This window comes from Myotis davidii, unplaced genomic scaffold (assembly GCF_000327345.1).
Source record: "Myotis davidii unplaced genomic scaffold, ASM32734v1 scaffold962, whole genome shotgun sequence".
NCBI lineage: Eukaryota > Metazoa > Chordata > Mammalia > Chiroptera > Vespertilionidae > Myotis > Myotis davidii.
Window position 1 is genome coordinate 1815760 of NW_006295559.1, and position 20785 is coordinate 1836544.

Sequence of the window (20785 nt, forward strand, 5' to 3'; positions counted from 1 at the left end):
GCATTTAAACCAACATTCACAAGTATCTTGAGATGGAGCATGTTCACCATAAGCTTCCCAAAGTTACGATAACTTTCAACAGCACTTTTCTTCAAAATAAAGTAATGAATTAAAACTTCCTGCAAATGCTCCTTTTTTTGGCATGAAATTCGACATTTTTAAGCGTAAAAATATCTAATTTCAGAAAATTTGACATATGAAGTTTTGAACCTTGCTGTCAATACAACAAAATAGCATACATATCAAGTCGCATGTATATCAACATATGTGTAACTCCATCTATAGAAAAAAATCCGCATTATTAACTGGTACACCTAGTACACTTTCATTATAGTACACTTATCTAGTCAAATTCAACCTTAAAAAGCACTTTAAGAAACCTGGATAACAACTCAATGTAGCACTGATTGATATTGCATACTGAATTTCCCCCAGAGCTTTCATTTCAGTTGAGTTATAAACCTCTTAAAGAGTTTGACACCCTCACTTCCCAACTTAAGAAAAGAAAAAGAAAAAAATACTATTATTGTATATGAAATTAGCAAATGACAAATATGTACTAGTCAGGATTACAGTTCAATCTTCATTCTGAAGTTGATATCAATTGTATTTGAAATATTGATCACTTTGTTTAATATTGAAAACTATGCTTTCACATTCTTAATAGGAAATATTTCTATAGGAGGTTGCTAACTGCATAGGAAATATGTTTAATTAGAATTAATGTTTAATAAAATTTTTTTTCCAGTTAAAATTGTTTATGCTAGCAGCAAATTGCATTACTGGTCCAAAAATGCTATTATACCTCCCCAAAACTCTATTTATAAAACAGCACTTCTTTTGTAAGGATATCAATCATTAAATAATAAAAATTGTTATTACTACAAGTAGAAGATACTTTTTTCCCTTTGAGGAGACATAAGTATAAAGGCTTTTGATGAAAAAAGAGACGTTACAAATACAGGGTGTCCCCCCAAAATGTATACACACTAATAGCTGATAGCTCAATTGATGTTTTCAGATTTAACCCATTGGAATTAATAGTTATCCAAATTGTGTACACATTATTTTGAGACACCCTATATTAATAACAAAGAGAACTCAAGTTGGTCATTGTGTCTGTCATTTAGGTTTCTGCCTCATGCAACATTTTTACAAAGACTTCCAAAAATTAGTTGAATTTTCTTATTTTAAATTTAGCGTTTTTCTCTATCTTGATTGGTCTTCTGTTTGTTATGCCAATGAACAATAAAATACTCAAGAAGTAAGACTAAAGGTCATAAAAGTAAAAGAAATCCTTAAACTCTCCACCAATCTCTAGAGGCAAATATCTGCCCAAGCAAGATAAAGTTATGCTATAGTTTTATGGATGGCTTCCTTATCAAAGGGTTTGTTTAGCGAATCTGTATTGCTGATCAATTTAGACGCTTTGTATATCTTTGTTCTTGGTATTTAAATAACTAGAAACAGGTAATGCAAATTTCAAGAGGAAATTCTTCCTCAAGCGGAGAATCTGACCTGCATATCATTGGGCACCTTGGCATCTTTATTAACAAGGACATCAAATCTTGGTTGCCAAATTGCCACAAATGTTTAAAACCGGAACGTGTGAAAAACAAACACAGGGGTAAACCAGCCTTCTGGGTCATGTGCAAGGGAGGTCTTTCCTTACTCACCACTGTGACGTTGAAAGCATACAGGAGGTCAAAAGGCAGAGCAGCGATTAAGTCAATGATGAACCAAGTTGTGACATAGTGGATGCAAATTGATCTTGCTTCAAAGATAACTTGGCCAGACTTGCTGACATAGGTTGTTCGGAAATTTAAAATAATATCTGCTTGGGGGAAAAAATGATAGAGAAGGAGAGGAAGGAAGAGAGAGAGAATAAGGGAAGACAAAGGGGAACAGTGGAAGGGACAAAAGGGAGACAGGCATAGAGGAAGGGAGGAAGAAAGAAAATTGTATAAAATTAAGTAAAGTTAGACAAATGGTAACCTCTTAGCTTATTTCAGATTGATAACATACAAAATAATCTTCTTGGCAGATCCAGCACAACTTAACAAACATGTATTAAGAAGGGTAAAAATAGTAATATTTTTGAGCACTTAGTACATTCCAGACATTATGAAGTGAATGCTAAGTTCTGTTATACATTAGATGAATTGGAATACTCATTATAGCTAATTTAAACCATTAAACATAAGCAGAATAGTGTTGTATGAGGTTAGAAATTTGTTGATATCATGAGCATGATGATGACAAGGATAAATCATACAATAGTGTGCACTTTATGTATATAATTTTTACTTTTCACTTTATATTCACATTTGTGGAAGGGAGAATTCTAAAATGACCTTCCAGGATCCTCACCCTCATATTATCTTTTTTCTTGAGTGAGGGTGAAACCTGTGAGCATAAGGAGATATGCAGCCATGATCATGTTGCAGTATATGACTAAAGGGTACCATTGCTGATCAGGAACCATTATAAGCAGATTTTTTTTTTCCAGCTGATGGCAAGGGATTAAAAGCCAGTGAGACATACTCTTGCTCAACTGGAAGAAGGCAACTGTCTGGGTGAAAAGAGCCACCTGGCAGAGAACAGTATGCAGTTCTCCAGTTGCTAAGAACAGCCCTTAGGTGACATTAAGTGAGAAATGGGAACCTCAGTCCTACAACCATTAGAAAATGAACTCTTCCAACAGTCACATGAGCTTGGAAGAGGATTCTGAGCTCCAGAAAGAACACAGCTTAGCTAACACCTTGATTTCAGCCACGTGTAACTCCGAGCAGAGAATTAAGCTAAGCCACACCTGGACTTCTGACCTATAGAAATTATGAGATAATAATTGGGTGGTGTTTTAAGACATTAAGTTTGTGGTGTCTTGCTCTGCAGCAATAATAAACTAATACAATATTTATTATGTCATTTGACTTTTATAGCATTGTGAGGTGAGATAATCTAGCGATTATGACAAGACTCATTACTATTATGTATTTTAGATAACACATATGTTCTTAGCATGAAGCCAGTAGTGTTCTAGGCCCTTTAGAATCGTAAATCTCGTTGACTCCTTATAGCAATGGTAAGATGTAGGCACTTCCATGAACTCTTTTACAGATGAGAAAAATGAGGCACACAAGAGGTCAAGTGACTTGTTCAGGGTCACACAGATGATGAAACGAAAGCACAGGATTAAACTCCTCAGCTAGTTGGTGAAAGAGCCAGACTCAAATCTAAGTCTCCTAAATTCTGATTCAGCACTTTAAGTATTGGCGCCTTAAGAGAGGCCAATCACATCACTTGTCTGGAAGCTTGTTCCAGGTGACTCAAAACAAAACAAAAATCGCTCTAGTTTATTGTGAATCCTAACTTTAAAATATAATATTGTTAAAAGATTATTAACTTTTTGTCAAAAGCTAAAATTATCAAAATACTTCCATTGTTAATATTGAAAATATGAAAGGTTGAAGCTAGTGGATAAACTACTCACAAAGGTTTGAAGATAATCCCAAGATGATTTCCACTGCAGAGTAAAAATGCTATGATGGCAAGTGCCAAAGCATCAGTGAAGCAAGGCTACCATAAGGAGCACAGTGGAATGCCATGAGGTTGTTATGGTAGCACATGAACTTTTTTTTTCTTTCCCTTTAACTTTCTAGACTCTGCATTAGCAAAGCAATTTAACAAGTCAGACCACCAGCTGTAGAAATCAAGCAGAGATTTCAACTTAATGGTTTCCAAAAGAAAGCTCAGGTTAGGCATTTAGGTTTTCATCTTAGGAGTGAGCAATCCAAAGCAAAAGTTTACCAAGCTTTAGTTTCTAAAACCGAAGCTAAGGTAAGTTTAGAAATTCATTATAAAATTGAAGGGACACATTTCTTGCATGTTTATTAACTGATCGCCAGGCCTACCACACATTTCACAGAAAACCCACTGCCACTATTAACATATTTGAGGCATTCCCTAAATGGAGGAATGAATGAATTGACTGCCCTTTGATTGGTGCTGCAAACATTTATAGAGCTATGTACTTAATCATGTGATTTACTATAAAATAAAAGAGAAGTGCAGACTGCTAAGCAGATAAAATGTATTCTTGAATGAATCATTACAAAGTTTAGAAAACTTAAAAAAATAATTTGTTATTCATTGGAGTTAATTGGTTGAATGAAGATAGGCTAATTTTAGGTTTCAAAAGAAGTCATTAGAAGACATACACAAAAAGTATTAATCATAAAAGAATGAAAGCTATTTTTAAAATCAACTGTTTAAAAAATATATAGATATAAATCTATTTTTGAAATATGTAAATACTTTAGGTTTATTTTTTTGGGAAACCTAGATTTATATTATATTCTAACATTTTCAGGGTTATGGTACTATTTTTGTGCAAAGACTATAGGTTTATCACATGATTAGTATTATTTTTGAACACTAATTTCTAAAAAACCTAGTTATGTCGCATGATAAGCATAGAAAGTTCTACTGTATTATGATTTATAAAACTTTTCAAATTCCTTAGTGTGGTTCCCATGCCAACTCTCTCATGTGTAATACTATTACTGTCATTTTACCAATGACTCAGGAGATTTAAAGAAATCTCCTTAAAGTTATAAAGGAGATTTTACATTTTTAAAGTCATGAGCAACAAAGAGAAAGAGCATCTTTAGACACCCGGTCCCATTTTCTTATCATTATCTTAAGTATATTTTAGAGGGAATAACAATAGGTTGGTGTAGGAAAATGCAGTCCTGAAAGTAGCTCTTAGACCAAATTCAGCATCAGTACCACCCAAGTTAAAAAAAAATTAAATCAGAGTCACAGAATTGAATGTGAGGAAATGAACTGTTTTTGATTCTGGAAATAAAAGAACTTTTTGTCTAGGGATCACTGAGAATTCATTCTGCGTTCTCTCTACTGATACGATGTGGTGTCTAGAAACAGAACTCCATGTTTGTAAATATTCTCTTAAATGGAAGGGCAGTGATTAGTACAAGGTCTTCTTTAAGAGTGAAGGGAGCATCAGATAAAATGATTGTGATGAGAAAGCAAAGAGCTGTCAGATGTGATGTCCCTCATGTGAGAATCATGGGGGCAAAGTGGAGCCTCGAGAATATTGGGACAGCTGTTCCTCCCCCATGGTTGTCTCATTTCCCATGAGGTTTTGTATTTTTGGCAAATTAAATCAGGAACTCATTAAAATGTTACAGCAAGAATGTGGTCTCCTGCAGACAATCCACAGTTTACCTGAAAGGCAGCAATATAGTTTTCATTTTGAGGCATATGGAAGATCTATGATGTTTTTCAACTTTTATGTTGAGAAGTACATTAAAGTGTACTCATATCCAAATTTTTATGTGTGATTTTATTAATTCCACTTACTAATGTGTGCAGCTGTCCAGAAGTATATACACACAGAGCACAGAGTGTGAATCAGAAAGCACATTATCTCTATTCTTTATACGATTTATAGAGTTTTCAAAAATTGATCATAATATACCCCACCCAAATGAGGCAGAATAGAATTGAATTATATGATGATTCAGGGGCCACTTAATGGTTTTGAAGGATAATCATTTTTGCCTTGTATTTCATTTTTTCAAAAACATGATTAAATTTAAGACAAATAATAAACAAATGTAGGCATGTTCTGTTTTCATCTTGTTAAGGACCTTTAAAAATCAGTGCTTCCTCTCTCTCCCACACTAAATGGCTATGTATGTGGACTAAAAATCAGAAAGGTTAAACCCAGTTTTTCTAGTTTGATTTCCTTGAGAACTATGTAATTAGGAAGTACAAAAAAAGGTTAAATTCAATATGGCACAAATGAGTAGATTCCTTTTCTTTATTAGCATGCATGCCAGGTGGGAAATAATTTTAAAATCATATTGGCTTACTCGTAAAAAGTAAATTAAAATATAATTGTGTGTATGATAGCATATGCACCACATACAAATAATTAATATCTTCATTTAGCTATTCCTTTAAAAATTAATCAATGTAGTACAGCTCGGGTGAAGAGATATTTCACTAAACCAGCTGCCGGACTAATGTTCTAAAGATGGCTTGTGTGGTTCTCCTTTCAACACTATATGATGTCTACAAAGTCGAGCTACAAGATGTGGGAAGAATGAATAATTGAGAGCTGATTAGTCAAGAGGCTTGAGGGACTAATAATCCTAAGAATGACTGTAATCAATTGCCAATAATAGTAGATGAGATTTTCATACCACTCAACCCTTGCTTATCTTGTCAGCATTTGTCCCTTCTGTTTCCCTTAAAGTGAAAGATTTAAAGAAAAAGAAAGGACAGCAGACTCGGTGAGAAATAGCATTTAAGAGCAGCAGACTTAGTGAGAAATGGAACTTAAGAGCAATTGCATTGAGAAGAAAAGGTGAAACTAAAAGAGGCAACCAGGTGGATTGAGGGGTGGCTGAAGCTGGTGTTGGTTTCTGTTTTGTACCAGTGTGGCCAAAGGTACCATGGTGTACTCTTATATCAGTTTGCCCTTCAATATCAGCATTCCATTAACCCACATAGGAGGGAAGAGACCTACAAGTCTTATATCCTAATGTCTTCAAATGCAGGCACTCCATCCATGTCATCCTTCATAAGGATATGGCCAACCGGTCTTCGAATGCCCCCAGCAGTGGTAAGCTCCCTGCCTTTGGAGAGCCCTTAGTTTGACATGCCCATCACTAAGTAGTTCTGCTTTTTCTCAAGATGCCTTCTTCCCTGTAGCACCCTTTCCTTGGTTCTAGTTTCATCCTGAGCAACAACACAGAATACACTGTCCTCTCCCATCCCAAAGCCCTTTCCATAAATACTCAAGATCAGTCATCAAGTTGACTCAGTACCCCAGGATGAATATCTCCATTTCTTCCAGCTGTCTCCAACTGACGGGGTTTCCTTTTCCCAGTCCTGGTGATTTTCTCTCGTTCCACAAGCCTCATGACTTTGGGCTTTCCCCTTCTTATTTCCCCCTTTCTCTTTTCAGGCTGAGCTTTTATTCATTTCACATAGTGACCTTCCCTATCAGTTTTTATTTTAAAAAGGAATTCTCAAGTGCTAGTGTAATAAAGAAAAGTAGTCAACTTACATAGCTGAGTACTATCCTTTTGGAAGTAAGATATGGAAAGGGTAGCAGTTTATGCCATCCCAAAATATGCCAGTTTGGCGTTAGAATTATTTTGAGCTGAAGGCAACTGAGAAGCAGACACCTGAAAAGCTACCTGCTTTGCCCCTATTTGCTTCAAAGCAGGACATACTTTTCAAAAGCACCCTCCTCCTCTCTGTACCAGGAAAGACAAAAGCTAATCCCCAGACATAGCCTGTCCAGAGTGGAAGACACACTCCAACCAGCAGAGTTTTCAGTTCTTATTACTCCACAGTCTCCTTGACACTTGATACTATTAGACTTTGCCAATTGGGTGGGCATATAATGCTTCTAGTAATACTTTTAGAATTGGTTTTACTTCTAGTAATACAGCCTTAACGACTTGTTGGGTACCTTTAAAAAGAATCTTGCATTACTATTAACTGAAATTATGCACATTTGCTTTGCCATGCTCTTTGATTTTCTGTTTCTGCTGGCTGGAATTAAGAACAAAGTGACCTTAGAAGCCACCTATTAAAGTTAGTAGAGCCACTGTCAGTCTCAGTCATTAACTAATTACATAAGAGAACCACCTCCTCCTATTTCTCCCTACCAGCCTTCAATATATTCCCCGGGACATTAGGTGAGAAATACATTTCTAGTCTCAGAAACCACTGAATTATTGTTGCAGCTCGTGTTGCAGTAGCTGATCAAACCTAACTAATACACAAAGCAAAGACCACAGCTCTCATCCTGTCATTAACTTAGCAATTTAACAGTTCCTAGTCCCATGAAATAGTGCTTTGGTGGCTGGTCTTGACAGTCCAATCAAAATGTGACCTGCTATCATAATGGGCAAGTGATGCATCCAGTTCTCCAGACTCTACTAACAATGGCAGCACTCCTAAGCCATAGTTTTTTATTTGTTTGTTTCTCAATATCTAGCCAAAAATTGGTCAGCATCATTTCAACATAAACCTTTCCTGCGGCAGCTCCTAGGAATTTAACCTCCCGGTGTTGCTAAAGCCGAGGCATTAATATGATCCACTGAGGTCACCTCAGTATATACTTGCAATTTCAGCAAACAGGACAGCCAGTTAAATCTGGATTTCAAATAAAGAATGAATAATTTGGGGGCAGAGATATGTCCTATAAAAAGAAAAAGTCCTTTTATTGCTACAAGTATCCTTAGGTTAGTAAGCCTCTCAAGAGAAAACCAGATGACCTAAAAATTGATCAGCCCTCCTCATCTCACCAACATACGTGCACAAATCTACATAATGTCCTTGTCAGGAACTTAAGAGAGAGAGGGAGAAAGAGAGAGAGAGTGTGTGTGTGTGTGTGTGTGTGTGTGTGCGTGTGTACGTGTGCCACCAGATGGATCCTGATGTGGAAGTGAACTATACAGAAGAAAACATGTTTCAGCCAGAAACATCACATCTTCATATGCTTCTCTGCACTACCATCTCTTGCTTCCATTCTTTGAAAAAAGAAAAAAACTTTGTTGTTTGCAACAGCAATTAACCTCCTTGCAATTTCTTCCTGTTTTATCAAACTTATACAACTTACATTCTAGACCTTTACTTCTATCATCAACTCATGTACAGCAAGGATCATTCCAATCGCCTTTTCCCATTTACTCTTATGGTTGTGCATTCTCACGCCCTGCCTTGTATGTACACAGTATTGCTGTGCACCTATGAAACGACCTTTCCAGGTCTTCATACCCATGTTTTGGAAAAGTCTCTGATTGTGGGAATCTCCTCTTTGTTCACAGCTGGTTTCCCAAAGAGATGAGTTGCTTCTTGTTCAGAAACTTATACGTTTGTTTCATTCCAGTGTATTTTGAGTTTTTCTACACTTTTTATTATACTGTTTGGATATCCAATGTAAATTAACCTGTTTGGAATCTCTCCAGAGGAATATCACCAAAATTACTGATTTCCATGGAAACTGTAATAATAATCATATTTATGGACATAACATTAGCAAGTTTGAAATACATATACATTTTTTGGATTTTATGCTTTAAAATTATAATGTTAGTCCAGTTAAATGTGGTGATATAATAAAATGTTATGAGCCAAAATATAACTGAGTTCTAATTTTGGCTCTCCCATAAGTAGCAGTGTCCTTTGGAAAGGTTTTTTTTTTTTTGTAACCTTTTCTAAGTTCCAATTTCTATTTAAGTAAAATAGAGCTAATAAATGATTGCTTCTCATCTATTTACTCAACCAGCATTTATTGATCACCTAGTATGTACATATATTGGCTGGGTGTGGGTTGTATACATATTGATCTTCTCTTCCTGCATTCAAAGAAATTAGTTTAGTAGGGGATATAGGTAGAAAACTGGAAATTAAAAAATTATGCGATGAGTGCTTTGGAGACACCAAGAAAGAATTGCTAATACCTGTGGGACCAGGTATAAAACCATATAGGCCTGCCTTTGGAAATAAGTCCATTGTTTAACTCAATGAGCTTAACTTTTTGTTTATCTGAATTATGGCAGTAGGCAAACATTAGTTTCCTGCCTACTATGGGTCAGAAACTATACTAGTTGAAGGAACTAGAGAAAAATATATTATCTAATCCATGTCCTCTGGGACCGCATAGTTTATTTATGGCATGTGAGTGTGGGGAGATAAATGAGCAATTATGAAATAGGGTTGAAGAATGTGAGAGGGGAAAGCACTTAAATAGTGCGCGATGGAAGTCCCAGACTTGTGGTGACAGGAGTAAGAAGAGTTAAAAAGAAGACTTTGTAGAAGAGGTCAAAGATGATACTTCAAGGATAAGGAGAATTTGATTGGGTAAAGAGATATCTTGCTACTTTTCTCTGAGAGTATAAAATAAAGAGGATATGAAAATACAAAGGATGCAAGGAATAATACAGTTGAAGAACTGCAAGGGGTCTCATATGGCTGGACGCACAGAAAGGAGAAGCAAGTGGTAATAAGTAAAAAGATAGAGTCCAGATCCTAAAGGGTCTTCTATGCCATGGTGGAGAATTGTCATGTGCAATCACTTGGGTGACAGTATTTTGATCTTCAACAAATATTTAGCGAATTGAATAACACATAATGAATGACATCTAGGGACAGGTGGCCATAATATTCTCTTGTTATCTAAAATAAACAACTTTTCAATATATTCAATATATATTTGGTTTTAAAAATTATTTATCTTTAAACTATTGGGGTAGTGGTGGAGGAGATTATTCCAATGGCAAATGCTAAATGCATGGATTCAACTGGGAAATATAAACCAGATAAATAATGCAACTTTTACTTACAGAATACAGTATTTTTATATGCTGCAAGAAAATATACTTGAAAAAGTGGGAAGAGGAGAGAATGTCATAGCAGAGTTCATGTTGCTAAGAGGAAAATGGAAAAAAAAAACACCCCACCTCATTACTGTGCAATATGTTTCTAAATCAAGAACTCATAATTTTCCTCTGGGTTTCTAAATTTAGTAATATTCCATTCTTAATTTCCTTGTCTTGTACAAAACAAGCACTATTGTTTCATATTTTATGAGTACGTGTTCCTTTCTGTAGTCTATTTACAATAATATGTAAGTCTCAGGGCAGTGAAGACAATTTTTCACCAAGTTTGTCATCTCACAAATGTTTCATATTTAAACATAGTGAATTCAGGTACATTGTGAAATAACTACTGTGTTTGTCAGGCAAATACACCTCATTTTCTATATGTATATCTAATCTTCTAAAGGGGAAAATAGTAGTTAATCACAGTAGTACAATATTGATAACATTATTTTTATCTGACTTATTCCGTTAAATGAAATGCTTTGTAGCATTAAAGAAATTCAGAAAGCAACATGCAACGAGAACTTCTCACAATAGCCATTACTGTAAAAAAAAAAAAATACTAGCAAGAATAAATTGCGTTTCAACTAGAACTTTGATAAACGCTCTAAGGATAATGTGATTAAAAAAGTAACACTCTGAAAATGTGATAAGCTGTATCTCTTAATATTTTTGGCCCAGTAAAAATATTACACTCCTTAAAAGAATTCAAAATGTCAAGGTAGAGTCTTTTGCATTTGATGTTCCCTTTCTCTGGAATGTTCTTCATCAAGACTTGTAGTTCATGTGATTGCTTGTCCCCTTGCTTCCCCTCCCTTTTTATCTACATGTCACGTTCACCATTAGCTTCCCATTTTAGCTAATCCTTTCCCCTTCTTTGCTTGACTTCTCTGTGCAACTCACCACTACCTAACACGCTATATATTTTCTTATTTGTTTTGTTTCCTGTTTGTCTCCTACTAGGATGTAAGACCTTTGAGGGCAAGTGTCTCTATTAGTCAGGACTGCTCTATTTCTAACATCTAAAAACAGTGCATAGCAAATAATGGGCATTCAATATATATTTGCTCTGTTAGTGAATAAATATATTTTCCACGGAGGTATTCATTATTTTTTGTGTGTAAGTGGCAAGATATATCACCTACAATATGTAATGATTAAGACATGGTTAATTAAACAGAAAAGCTCCTTTACATGATGGGATGTTATGCAAATATTAAATGTCTATAAATATTTATAACAGAGAAATATAGAAAAAAGGTCTGTAAAATACAAGGCACCTAAATTTGCATAGACTGTGATCACATCCACAAAAAGAGGAAGAAGAGGAAACAATACCAGAGAAATTTCACATGGAGGCAGTTGTGTTGGAATGGGTGTTGCTGAAGGCCATTTGTTTCTCTCCACTATTTCTATTTTAAACCTTATGTAATTAGCACGGTATATTCACAGAGGAGAAGTTAAACTAATCAAAAGAAAATGCCCGGAGAATGTAATTTGTTGGTTTGTTAGAACATTGCCATTTAGTGATTTTTGTTCATAGCAAAGAATAGAGGAAATATTTCTAAAAATCTACTTGTCTAATAGGAAATGATGGCCAATAAAGTACTTTTTCTAATCAAACATACACCCATTATTCTAGTGTAAGGAAACTATTAATTGCAAATTTTGAACCAATGAAATGAAAACTCTGCTCTGCATTTTCATGCGGTTAAGAAAAATACAGTGGTCACATATCCTGGGTATCCATTCAGTAGCTCATTTATCATAGCATTTCATCTTCCCAGGACATATTCTGAAAAGCCCAAAGAAGCAATAATTATACCGATAGTATATTTGTAAAATAAATGCAATTCCAATCTTTGCTCAAGGGCTTATGTAGGTACTTTTAAGCCAACTTATATGGGAGCTCTTAATAGCAATAATGAAATAGTACCTTACTTTACAATGCACTGTTTTTCCCCCTCAAGGCACTCTGACATACAAAATCTCTTCACTCTTAAAATACTGGGTATGTGACACTTCTCTGGAAATCTGAAGTGGCAGGGTAATTTTCTGGTTTTTTGTTTGTTCTTATCCTCAGGCTTAGACTTTTTTAGTAGACAATAGCTGGTCAATAGCCAAGTGGGCAGTGATTCGTTTCTAGTAAATGGTTAACGCTCAATGCAATACATTCCACTTATTTGATACTCCAGTTGTATTTACTAGGAATGTGGGCACTGGGAATGCTCTCATACTTGGGTGAAAAATGGCACATGAGACAAAGGTCAAATCTGAAGTATGGCTATGAATTACTCTTAGTGGGAGTGCAGATGTGCAGATATGGGGTGTTATGTGTGGACTTTCATTACTATCCTATGTTTGAATGGCAGAAAGAGTAGGAGGGAGACTGAGATTATGAGAGTTAGGAAAAAATAATGGGAAAGAATGAGAAAGAAAAGGAGGGAAGGAGGGAGGAACTCAAACGCTAAGAGATAATGAATGCTAACCAATCAATGCTTCTAAATACATAGCCCAGGAATACTAGAATGCCCAAATCATGCAGCAGTAAAATTTATTTTAATTCCCTCATCATTATGAAATTTCAACCCTATTTATTGTTAGAAGTCTTTCTTTCCAGTATCCAAGTTTTTATCTTTAATTTAGTCATTTATCTAAGGGGGGGAAATGACATGTCTTGGTTTGCACATCTCAGGAAAATGACTGTAAGTTGAGGTTTTCTTGTATAATAAAATGTCTATACTCTTTCACATTCCAGTGAAATTTATATATTTTACCCCAACAGAAAAAGACACTCACGAATGTTGAAAGGCCCGGCTGTGGTGACTCAGTGGATTGAGTGTCGGCCCATGGACCAAGAGGTCCTGGGTTCAATTCCCAGTCAGGGCACATGACTGGGTTGTGGGCTTGATCCCCAGTGGGGGCATGCAGGAGGCAGCCAGTCAATAAGTCTCTCTCTCATCATTGATGTTTCTAGCTCTCCCCCCGTCTCCCTTCCTCTCTGAAATCAATAAAAATATTAAAAGTAAAAAAGGATGCTGAAAGAATGAAAGAACTCCTTTTGAACCTTGGATTTCTATTGGGGAGTTTTTTTGAACTGGAGTTGAATAGTATAAGAACCTTATTTCTCAGTTCTACGTTAAGTTGGAAAAGGCATATTTATACAGGATATGGGGAAAGCTTTACAAGACAAACATGTATTTAAAAAAACTATTAGAAATTGAACACAGATTCAGGAAAATGATGAAGTTGTTGGCTGGAGACAAGTCTCAGTTACTCTCAAGCTGGTGATTGAAGCTTTAGGTAATGACTTCCTTCTAGACCAGTGGTTCTCAACCTGTGGGTCACGACCCTTTGGGGGTCGAGCGACCCTTTCACAGGGGTCGCCTGAGACCATCGGAAAACACATATATAATTACATATTGTTTTTGTGATTAATCATTATGCTTTCATTATGTTCAATTTGTAACAATGGAAATACATCCTGCATATCAGATATTTACATTACGATTCATAACAGTAGCAAAATTACAGTTATGAAGGAGCAACGCAAATAATTTTATGGTTGGGGGTCACCACAACATGAGGAACTGTATTAAAGGGTCGCGGCATTAGGAAGGTTGAGAACCACTGGTCTAGACTTAATGGAAGCCCAGCTTGTGCTTTTAGGCTTCATCAGAGCTGGGAAGAAAAAAGGGGAGGAGTTGAAATGCAGATCAGCTTATTTCCTTGTTCCTAGAAGTGGTGATGGAAGACTGGATGGGAGAAGACACTGGAATAATTGCCTGTAATGTTGTTTGGGATCATTTAATGCACACCAGATCCCGAAGAGCTGCAAATAAAGAATGCAGGACTAGAGTTGATGGAAGATCTAATTTGGGCTTTTCTAAAAGAATGCTGAGGCAAGTCTGTAGAAGCAGCTGTAAAAGCCTCAGATCCTTTAAGTGGTAAATGAGTCCCCAGACACTTGTGTTCCTGAAAGCTGAGGGAATTGGAATGTTCTTGGTTATCAGATGGACTGTCGTCGTATCTCAGGGCTTGTGTTCAAGTTGGATTTTCAGTATGAATTAAAGAGGGCTGATTTTCTGAAAATAGTGGATATTAAAACAAACCAAAGAGATACGGGCTTGATAATATTATTGACAATACTCATTATTACTGATTAAACAGTGAGTGAGATTATTTTTTTTTAATAAAATTACTTCATTAAATCCTCACAAGATTGATACTATTTTGCCCATTTTACAAATAGGTGTAGGGCTATAGTTCTAGCTTGGTCAGTAGTTAGTTAGATCGTGGATAAATTAATTGCTTTGTTTTTTTCCCCTTTCCCTCCTAAGTATGAATATATATACCTGCATGATTATGTCACAAGGTTATATTAAAAATTAAATGAGAAGAAATAATCTCTGAAATAGAAAAATTTGTTGACATGTAAATGGATAAAAAGCATTGGTTAATAAAGTATTGCAGACAAAAGGAGAAATAAAATAATCAGAAATGACAAAAATTTAGACATATGCTTATAAGAAATACTGCATTTAGCCCTAGCCGATTTTGCTCTGTGGATAGAATGTCAGCCTGCAGACTGAAGGGTCCCAGGTTCAATTTCGGTCAAGGGCACATGCCCGGATTACTGCAGGCTCAATCCCCAGTAGGGGGCCTGCAGGAGGCAGCCAATCAGTGATTCTCTCTTATCATTGATGTTTCTATCTCTCCCTCTCCCTTTCTCTCTGAAATCAATAAAAATATATTAAGAAAAAAGAAATACTGCTTTTATAAGAATTCTGTTCATTAGTTGGGTAAAATCACTTGTAAATTGTGACCTAAAAGCACTAAACAAACACTAAATGATGGTAGTGCTGATTAACAAATTAAAGTCAAACCCACATGTTTCTGGAATGTTTTCTATTATGATATTGAGAACCAGTGACCAAGAACTACCTAGATCAACAGAGTATAATCTTAAAAATATAATATTGGGATGTTTGGGATTGTCATAATAGTTGGGGAGCATTGCTAGTGAGTAATGGGTAAGGATGCTAAATGTTCAGTCCTAGACAGGATGGTCCACACAATGTATAATTAATTGCCCTTTATCTCACATGACTCTCAACTGCCCTTTTGTGACTAAGGTGAATGTAGCAAATAGGAAGTAGAACTGCACATCAACTTTCCTTTGACCTTTACTTTCTGGGGGCTCTCAGAGAGACCAAGTCTATCAGAGTTACAGTTTTATGGTGTAGCCTATGAAGCCATGGTGGTGGTAATCTCAGATACAAAGAATGTACAGACCACTTCTTAGCTAGCCTGTCTCAGAGGGGAAAGACAAGACAGAAGAAAGAGCATTCTGTTCCTTTGGAAAGGACATATTGTAGGACTTATGATATGACTTAGTGCAAAGGGTCAAGATGCTAGAGAATTTTTCTTAATTCTGGTATTTTTAGAATGACATATCAATCAGTAACAGAATATCTAATTAGCTGGCTCCAATAATGGGAACATTTTTACATCATCTGATGAGGGGTTCAGAGGTGCAGTATCTCAACTTTCTGCGTTGCCATCCACATCTTCTTTCCTATGCCTCTCCTGATGGTTAAGGATGGCCGCAGGAGTTACACACATCATGTCCTCCCATCATATCCAACCCCAGGGGGAACAGAAGGAGTAGGGACACAAATATTTTCTCCTCGCATGCTTCTCTTTGATCAGGGGGAAAATTGTTTCCAGGAAGCCTTCAGAAATGATCTCTTTATATCCTATTGGACTGAACTTGCCACACCTTTACCCCTACTCCTGAAATTGGCTAAAGGGAAGGGAATTACCACTGGCTTAGAATACTCATAACTCATTCTCTGTGCCTGTCTGGGCATACTACTGCCTGCACAAAACTGGGTTCTTTGGGTTTTTAACAAGGAAATGGGGGAAGGGATTGTTGGACCTATGGGTATACTACAGTTTTAGGTACTAAGATTTCAAAGATTCAAGCTGTTAATTTCTGCATTCATTGAAGAAAGAGAAAGAAGTTGGCACCTCTTTCTCTCATTTTCTGCCTCATTGCTTTCAATAAAAGAAATTAAGTTGAGTGGAATTTTTCAGAAAATGGAATCATATTGATTATAAACTCTTATGAAACCTTTTCCAACAACTAGGAGACCCGAGTCTGCCATCAGTTAGCTATGGGCTTTGGGCATATCGCTAGGGCTCAGGTTCCCACCTGTAATGTAAGAACGATTAGGTTCTATAAATCACTTCTCATTCTGTAAGGCTTTGAATCAATAGCTAGGTTATGTAGGGTGGTTTTCAAACTAAAAGTAATTTTATAACTATTTTGTAACTTAAAGCCAAGCCTTGTGTCCTGTTGATTCTAAAGAAATAAGATGGCCCTAGCTGGTTTGGCTGAGTGGATAGTGTGTCCGCCTATGGACTGAAGGGTCCTGGGTTCGATTCCAGTCAAGGGCACATGCCTAGCTTGCAGGCTTGATCCCCAGTAGGGGGCATGCAGGAGGCAGCCAATCAGTGACTCTCTCTCATCATTGATGTTTCTATCTCTCCCTTCCTCTCTGAAATCAATAAAAATGTATTAAGAAAAAGAATATGGCTTATAAACTTCATTTTAAGGGGAAGAGAATAGAAATTCAAGCTCATGGTTCATATTTATATTTTGACTAGCATAATTATATTCAGATACTTTCTTTATAGTGAATCTATCAGGGAACAATGTTTTAAACTCAGTCTTCCCAAAAGAGTGTTACCAAGTGGTCTGGGGAGGAGCGAGTTCTGAGGTAAAAATAACTATAGAAAGTGCTGTATTAATCACAGTTGAACAGATTTCTTTACCACTGGATTTCTCAGAGGATTTATAATGCTATAAAGTTCATTGTGACTCTCCAAAAGAGATATATTACCTCCCAACTTGAACACCAGCCCTGAGATACCACAACAGACAGTCCATCTGATAACCAAGACGGCTACTAGGTGACTAACGGGCAGGTGTGTATACAGCCTGGATATGAAGGACAAAGGGATGATTCACGTCCAGAGTGGCGCGGGATGGTGCAAGATTCCATCACGCTACTCAGAATGGCACTCGATTTAAAACTTATGAATGTTTATTTCTGGAATTTTTCATTTAATATTTTTAGACCGTGTTTGACCAACAGATAGCTGAAACCCTGGGAAGAGAAACTGCAGATAAGGAGAGACTACTGTATTGTCTTCCTAGAGAAATATCCTGCTCCCTGAAACACCGTTGACGGCATAAAGAAAGAACACAGAAGATGTAGAGGCAACTATGGGGGGCAAGCCAGACTCTATGGCTTTAACAGAGGGAAGCAACCCAAAACAAATAAAATAAAAGGTCTTTCTCACACGTGTCAACTCTGAGTATAAACATGTCATCATCTGCCAATGAGCATGTAGTATCAGAATTGGCTTCTAAGCCCTTGGAATTTCAAATATCTAAGAGCCAGAAATAGTGGAAAAGAAAGTTCAGGGTGTAACCTTATCCCTATGAGCAAGGTTATATAATAGTAATAATAATTATTATTATATAAAATATTTGTTAAGGATATACTCAAGCTTATACATGTTAAATGACCTCTCAAGTCCTTGAGTACTTTGGCCAGGTTATGAGAAGTCTGTTTAGAGTGTTCATTTGTGTGTATGTCTTGGATGGAAGAAGACATTAAAAGTTAGCAAGTAAAAAGGTCTAAAACCACAATGGATTGATACATGGACACAACCAATTTGATTAGTTTTCACTTTAAATTCCTTTACAAACTAGAATGTTGTTATTTGCCATTTAACAGTGATTTAATATCCCTTTACCATTACACTTTTCTAATAATGCATAGGTTAGGTTAAAAAAATTAGTTTCCTTGAATCTGTAGCCTTCCCAAGCTACCCAACTAGACAACAGTGCCATCTAGTGGCCTAAACATACCACAGCCAACGTTTTGGGGGTGGGGGCAGGGGTACTAAGATAGCAGATGCAATGCTAATTAGTGGCACCAAAGCCACATATAGGTCATACAAACTCATCCAGAACAAACTCGCTCATTCAGTTGGAAGACCTTCTCTCCCAAAGCTTCACCAGCTCTATGGAGAGTACCACCACCATTAAAACCAGGTTGTGATCTGCCTCATTTCCTTTCCTTTGAACTTTAAAATCCATTTCTCATTCCTCTGTTTAAAAACTGTCTGAAAATATTTCCAAACATTCTCTCATATTTACAATAAGGTTGTTGCCCTATATCACCATGACGAGGTAGAGAAATAGGTATAAGGTCGCTAATGAAGACCAAGAACTCCACAGGAATGAATGAAAGATACAGGGAACTCCACAGGGAGTCAGTCCAAGCCATAGCAGAGATCTAGAATTTGCCTAAGAATGAGCAAGCAAGAGCTAAGCTTTGGTCTAAACAAGACAAAGATTTAAGGCATAGAATGTAGGAAAAGGCTTATAAGAGGGAAGAGATGCAGCTTCATCTGACATTCCCAATAGTCTAGAGATAAATACTCTTAGCAAACATCCCTGGCGGCCTTTTTTAGTTAAAATCAGATACTCACTGCTCCTCCTGGTTTACTGGAAGCCTTATGTAATCCTCTGCTTCTGCAACCAGGTCTCTTATTGCAACCACCATCAACGTGCCGAGAGAACATGGAGGGCATGGTGAACCATGCCCAGGACTGGACCATTATCAGAACACCACTGGTGAGTTCTTGCCCAGCCCCACCTCTGACACAGTCAAGATCATGATGGATGGGTGAGTACAAACACAACAGCCACTAAGTCTTTTTTTTTTTTAGCCCATTTTTGACAAAATAAAGATGAAAACACAAAGCATGGGTTCATCTTGCTTTGCACTAAAGGAACAGAGAGAAAGCTGGAGGAGGTAATTTTCAGACATTCAAATATGTGCATCTCCAAAATTTGCATCAGAGGCTGGGCCACGCCCATGCAAATGGTTCTTAGTTCAAATTTGTGTCCGAAAAATCTGGAACACGCTTGCTTCCCCCTATGCAAATCTCCTAGGAAAGCAGGCGCTGGTTCTTACCTATAATAAAAAGAATCTCCACTGCAATATCGCTGACTGTTGTGCTCCGAGTCGTGGACAGGTCGTCGTTGCCAATAAAGCAAACGTTGTAAGGTACGGTCACGGCAACATAAAACGTCGCCAAGAGAATAAGCCAGTCCCATCCGGCTTTGAAAGTGCTAAAATGCAAAAGTATGAATTTGGACTTTTTTGCATCGGAAACTTTATACTCCGGAAACGCTGGTTTATCTACGAAAACATTCTGTGGATAAACACAAAGAGAAGAGAAGGGAGACACAACATTAGAAACCAGGATCACACAGCCTTAGACACACGTCCGTGAGGAGGATCGTTTATACCTACAATGTCAGTCTATCTTACAAGTGGATTTTAGAAGTTGGTGATGCAAAAAATAGAGATGTATATACTAAAATTGAGCAGAGATCTTTGTTGTAGGTTATAGAAACATGCAGAGTTTAGTTATGAATGTTAACTGAGCATTCCAGATTTTGTTCATTAAAAATGAAAAGATAATTACCTAAAATATCACCTATAAACTTCCACAAGTTGAAAATATAATCCTACACACATTTTAAACACAAAGATACATTTATATCCCTATTGTCATGAGATCATTTCATATAATTATAATTTTGAGGTGACAATCATTAGCTAAAGAATCTATTTGACCTGAAATCCTTCTAATGATAACGAAGGTACAATTTTCCCCCTCTAGAGAGAGATAATATGATCAACATTCTATTGTAAACATTCTATTTTAATATATTTTATTGATTTTTTACAGAGAGGAAGGGAGAGAGATAGTTAGAACCATCTATGAGAGAGAAACATCGATCAGCTGCCTCCTGCACATCTCCCACTGGGGATGTGCCTGCAACCAAGGTACATGCCCTTGACCGGAATCGAACCCGGGACCTTTCAGTCTGCAGGCCGACGCTCTATCCACTGAGCCAAACCGGTTTTGGCTAAACATTCTATTTTAAATAGCTGTGTACATTTCTTTCAAAATATAACCCAGTTCTTATAACTACTTGCATTTTTGCATTGTGTTTTTTTGTGAAGTTTCAAGCTGGGAACCCATGTTTCATAACCTTGATTGATATGGATTCAGTTTGACACTAGCTAGCTCTGGTTAAGGTGGAAAGGGAGAAATGATCATTTTAGAGTTACTATTCAAATCATGGGAGGAGAAAGGCAATGTTCACCATGCAGCTGATTAAATGCGGAAGAATAGCTGGAGTTTCTACAGCTGCAAAAGCACTTCACTTTGAAAGCAGTCAAAATTGATGAACC

The 20785-nt window shown here is 36.7% G+C and overlaps 1 protein-coding gene across 1 annotated transcript in view; it reads right to left on the bottom strand.

Annotated features, from left to right (window-relative positions):
• KCNH8 (potassium voltage-gated channel subfamily H member 8) overlaps nucleotides 1–20785 on the bottom strand; it is a 272605-nt gene that overhangs the window by 93129 nt on the left and 158691 nt on the right. Inside the window, exons 5-6 of the mRNA XM_006770167.2 lie at nucleotides 19493–19733; nucleotides 1677–1834 (exon numbers count right to left, since the gene is read on the bottom strand). Coding sequence (XP_006770230.1) covers nucleotides 1677–1834; nucleotides 19493–19733 — 399 coding nt within the window. The remainder of the gene's footprint in view (nucleotides 1–1676; nucleotides 1835–19492; nucleotides 19734–20785) is intronic.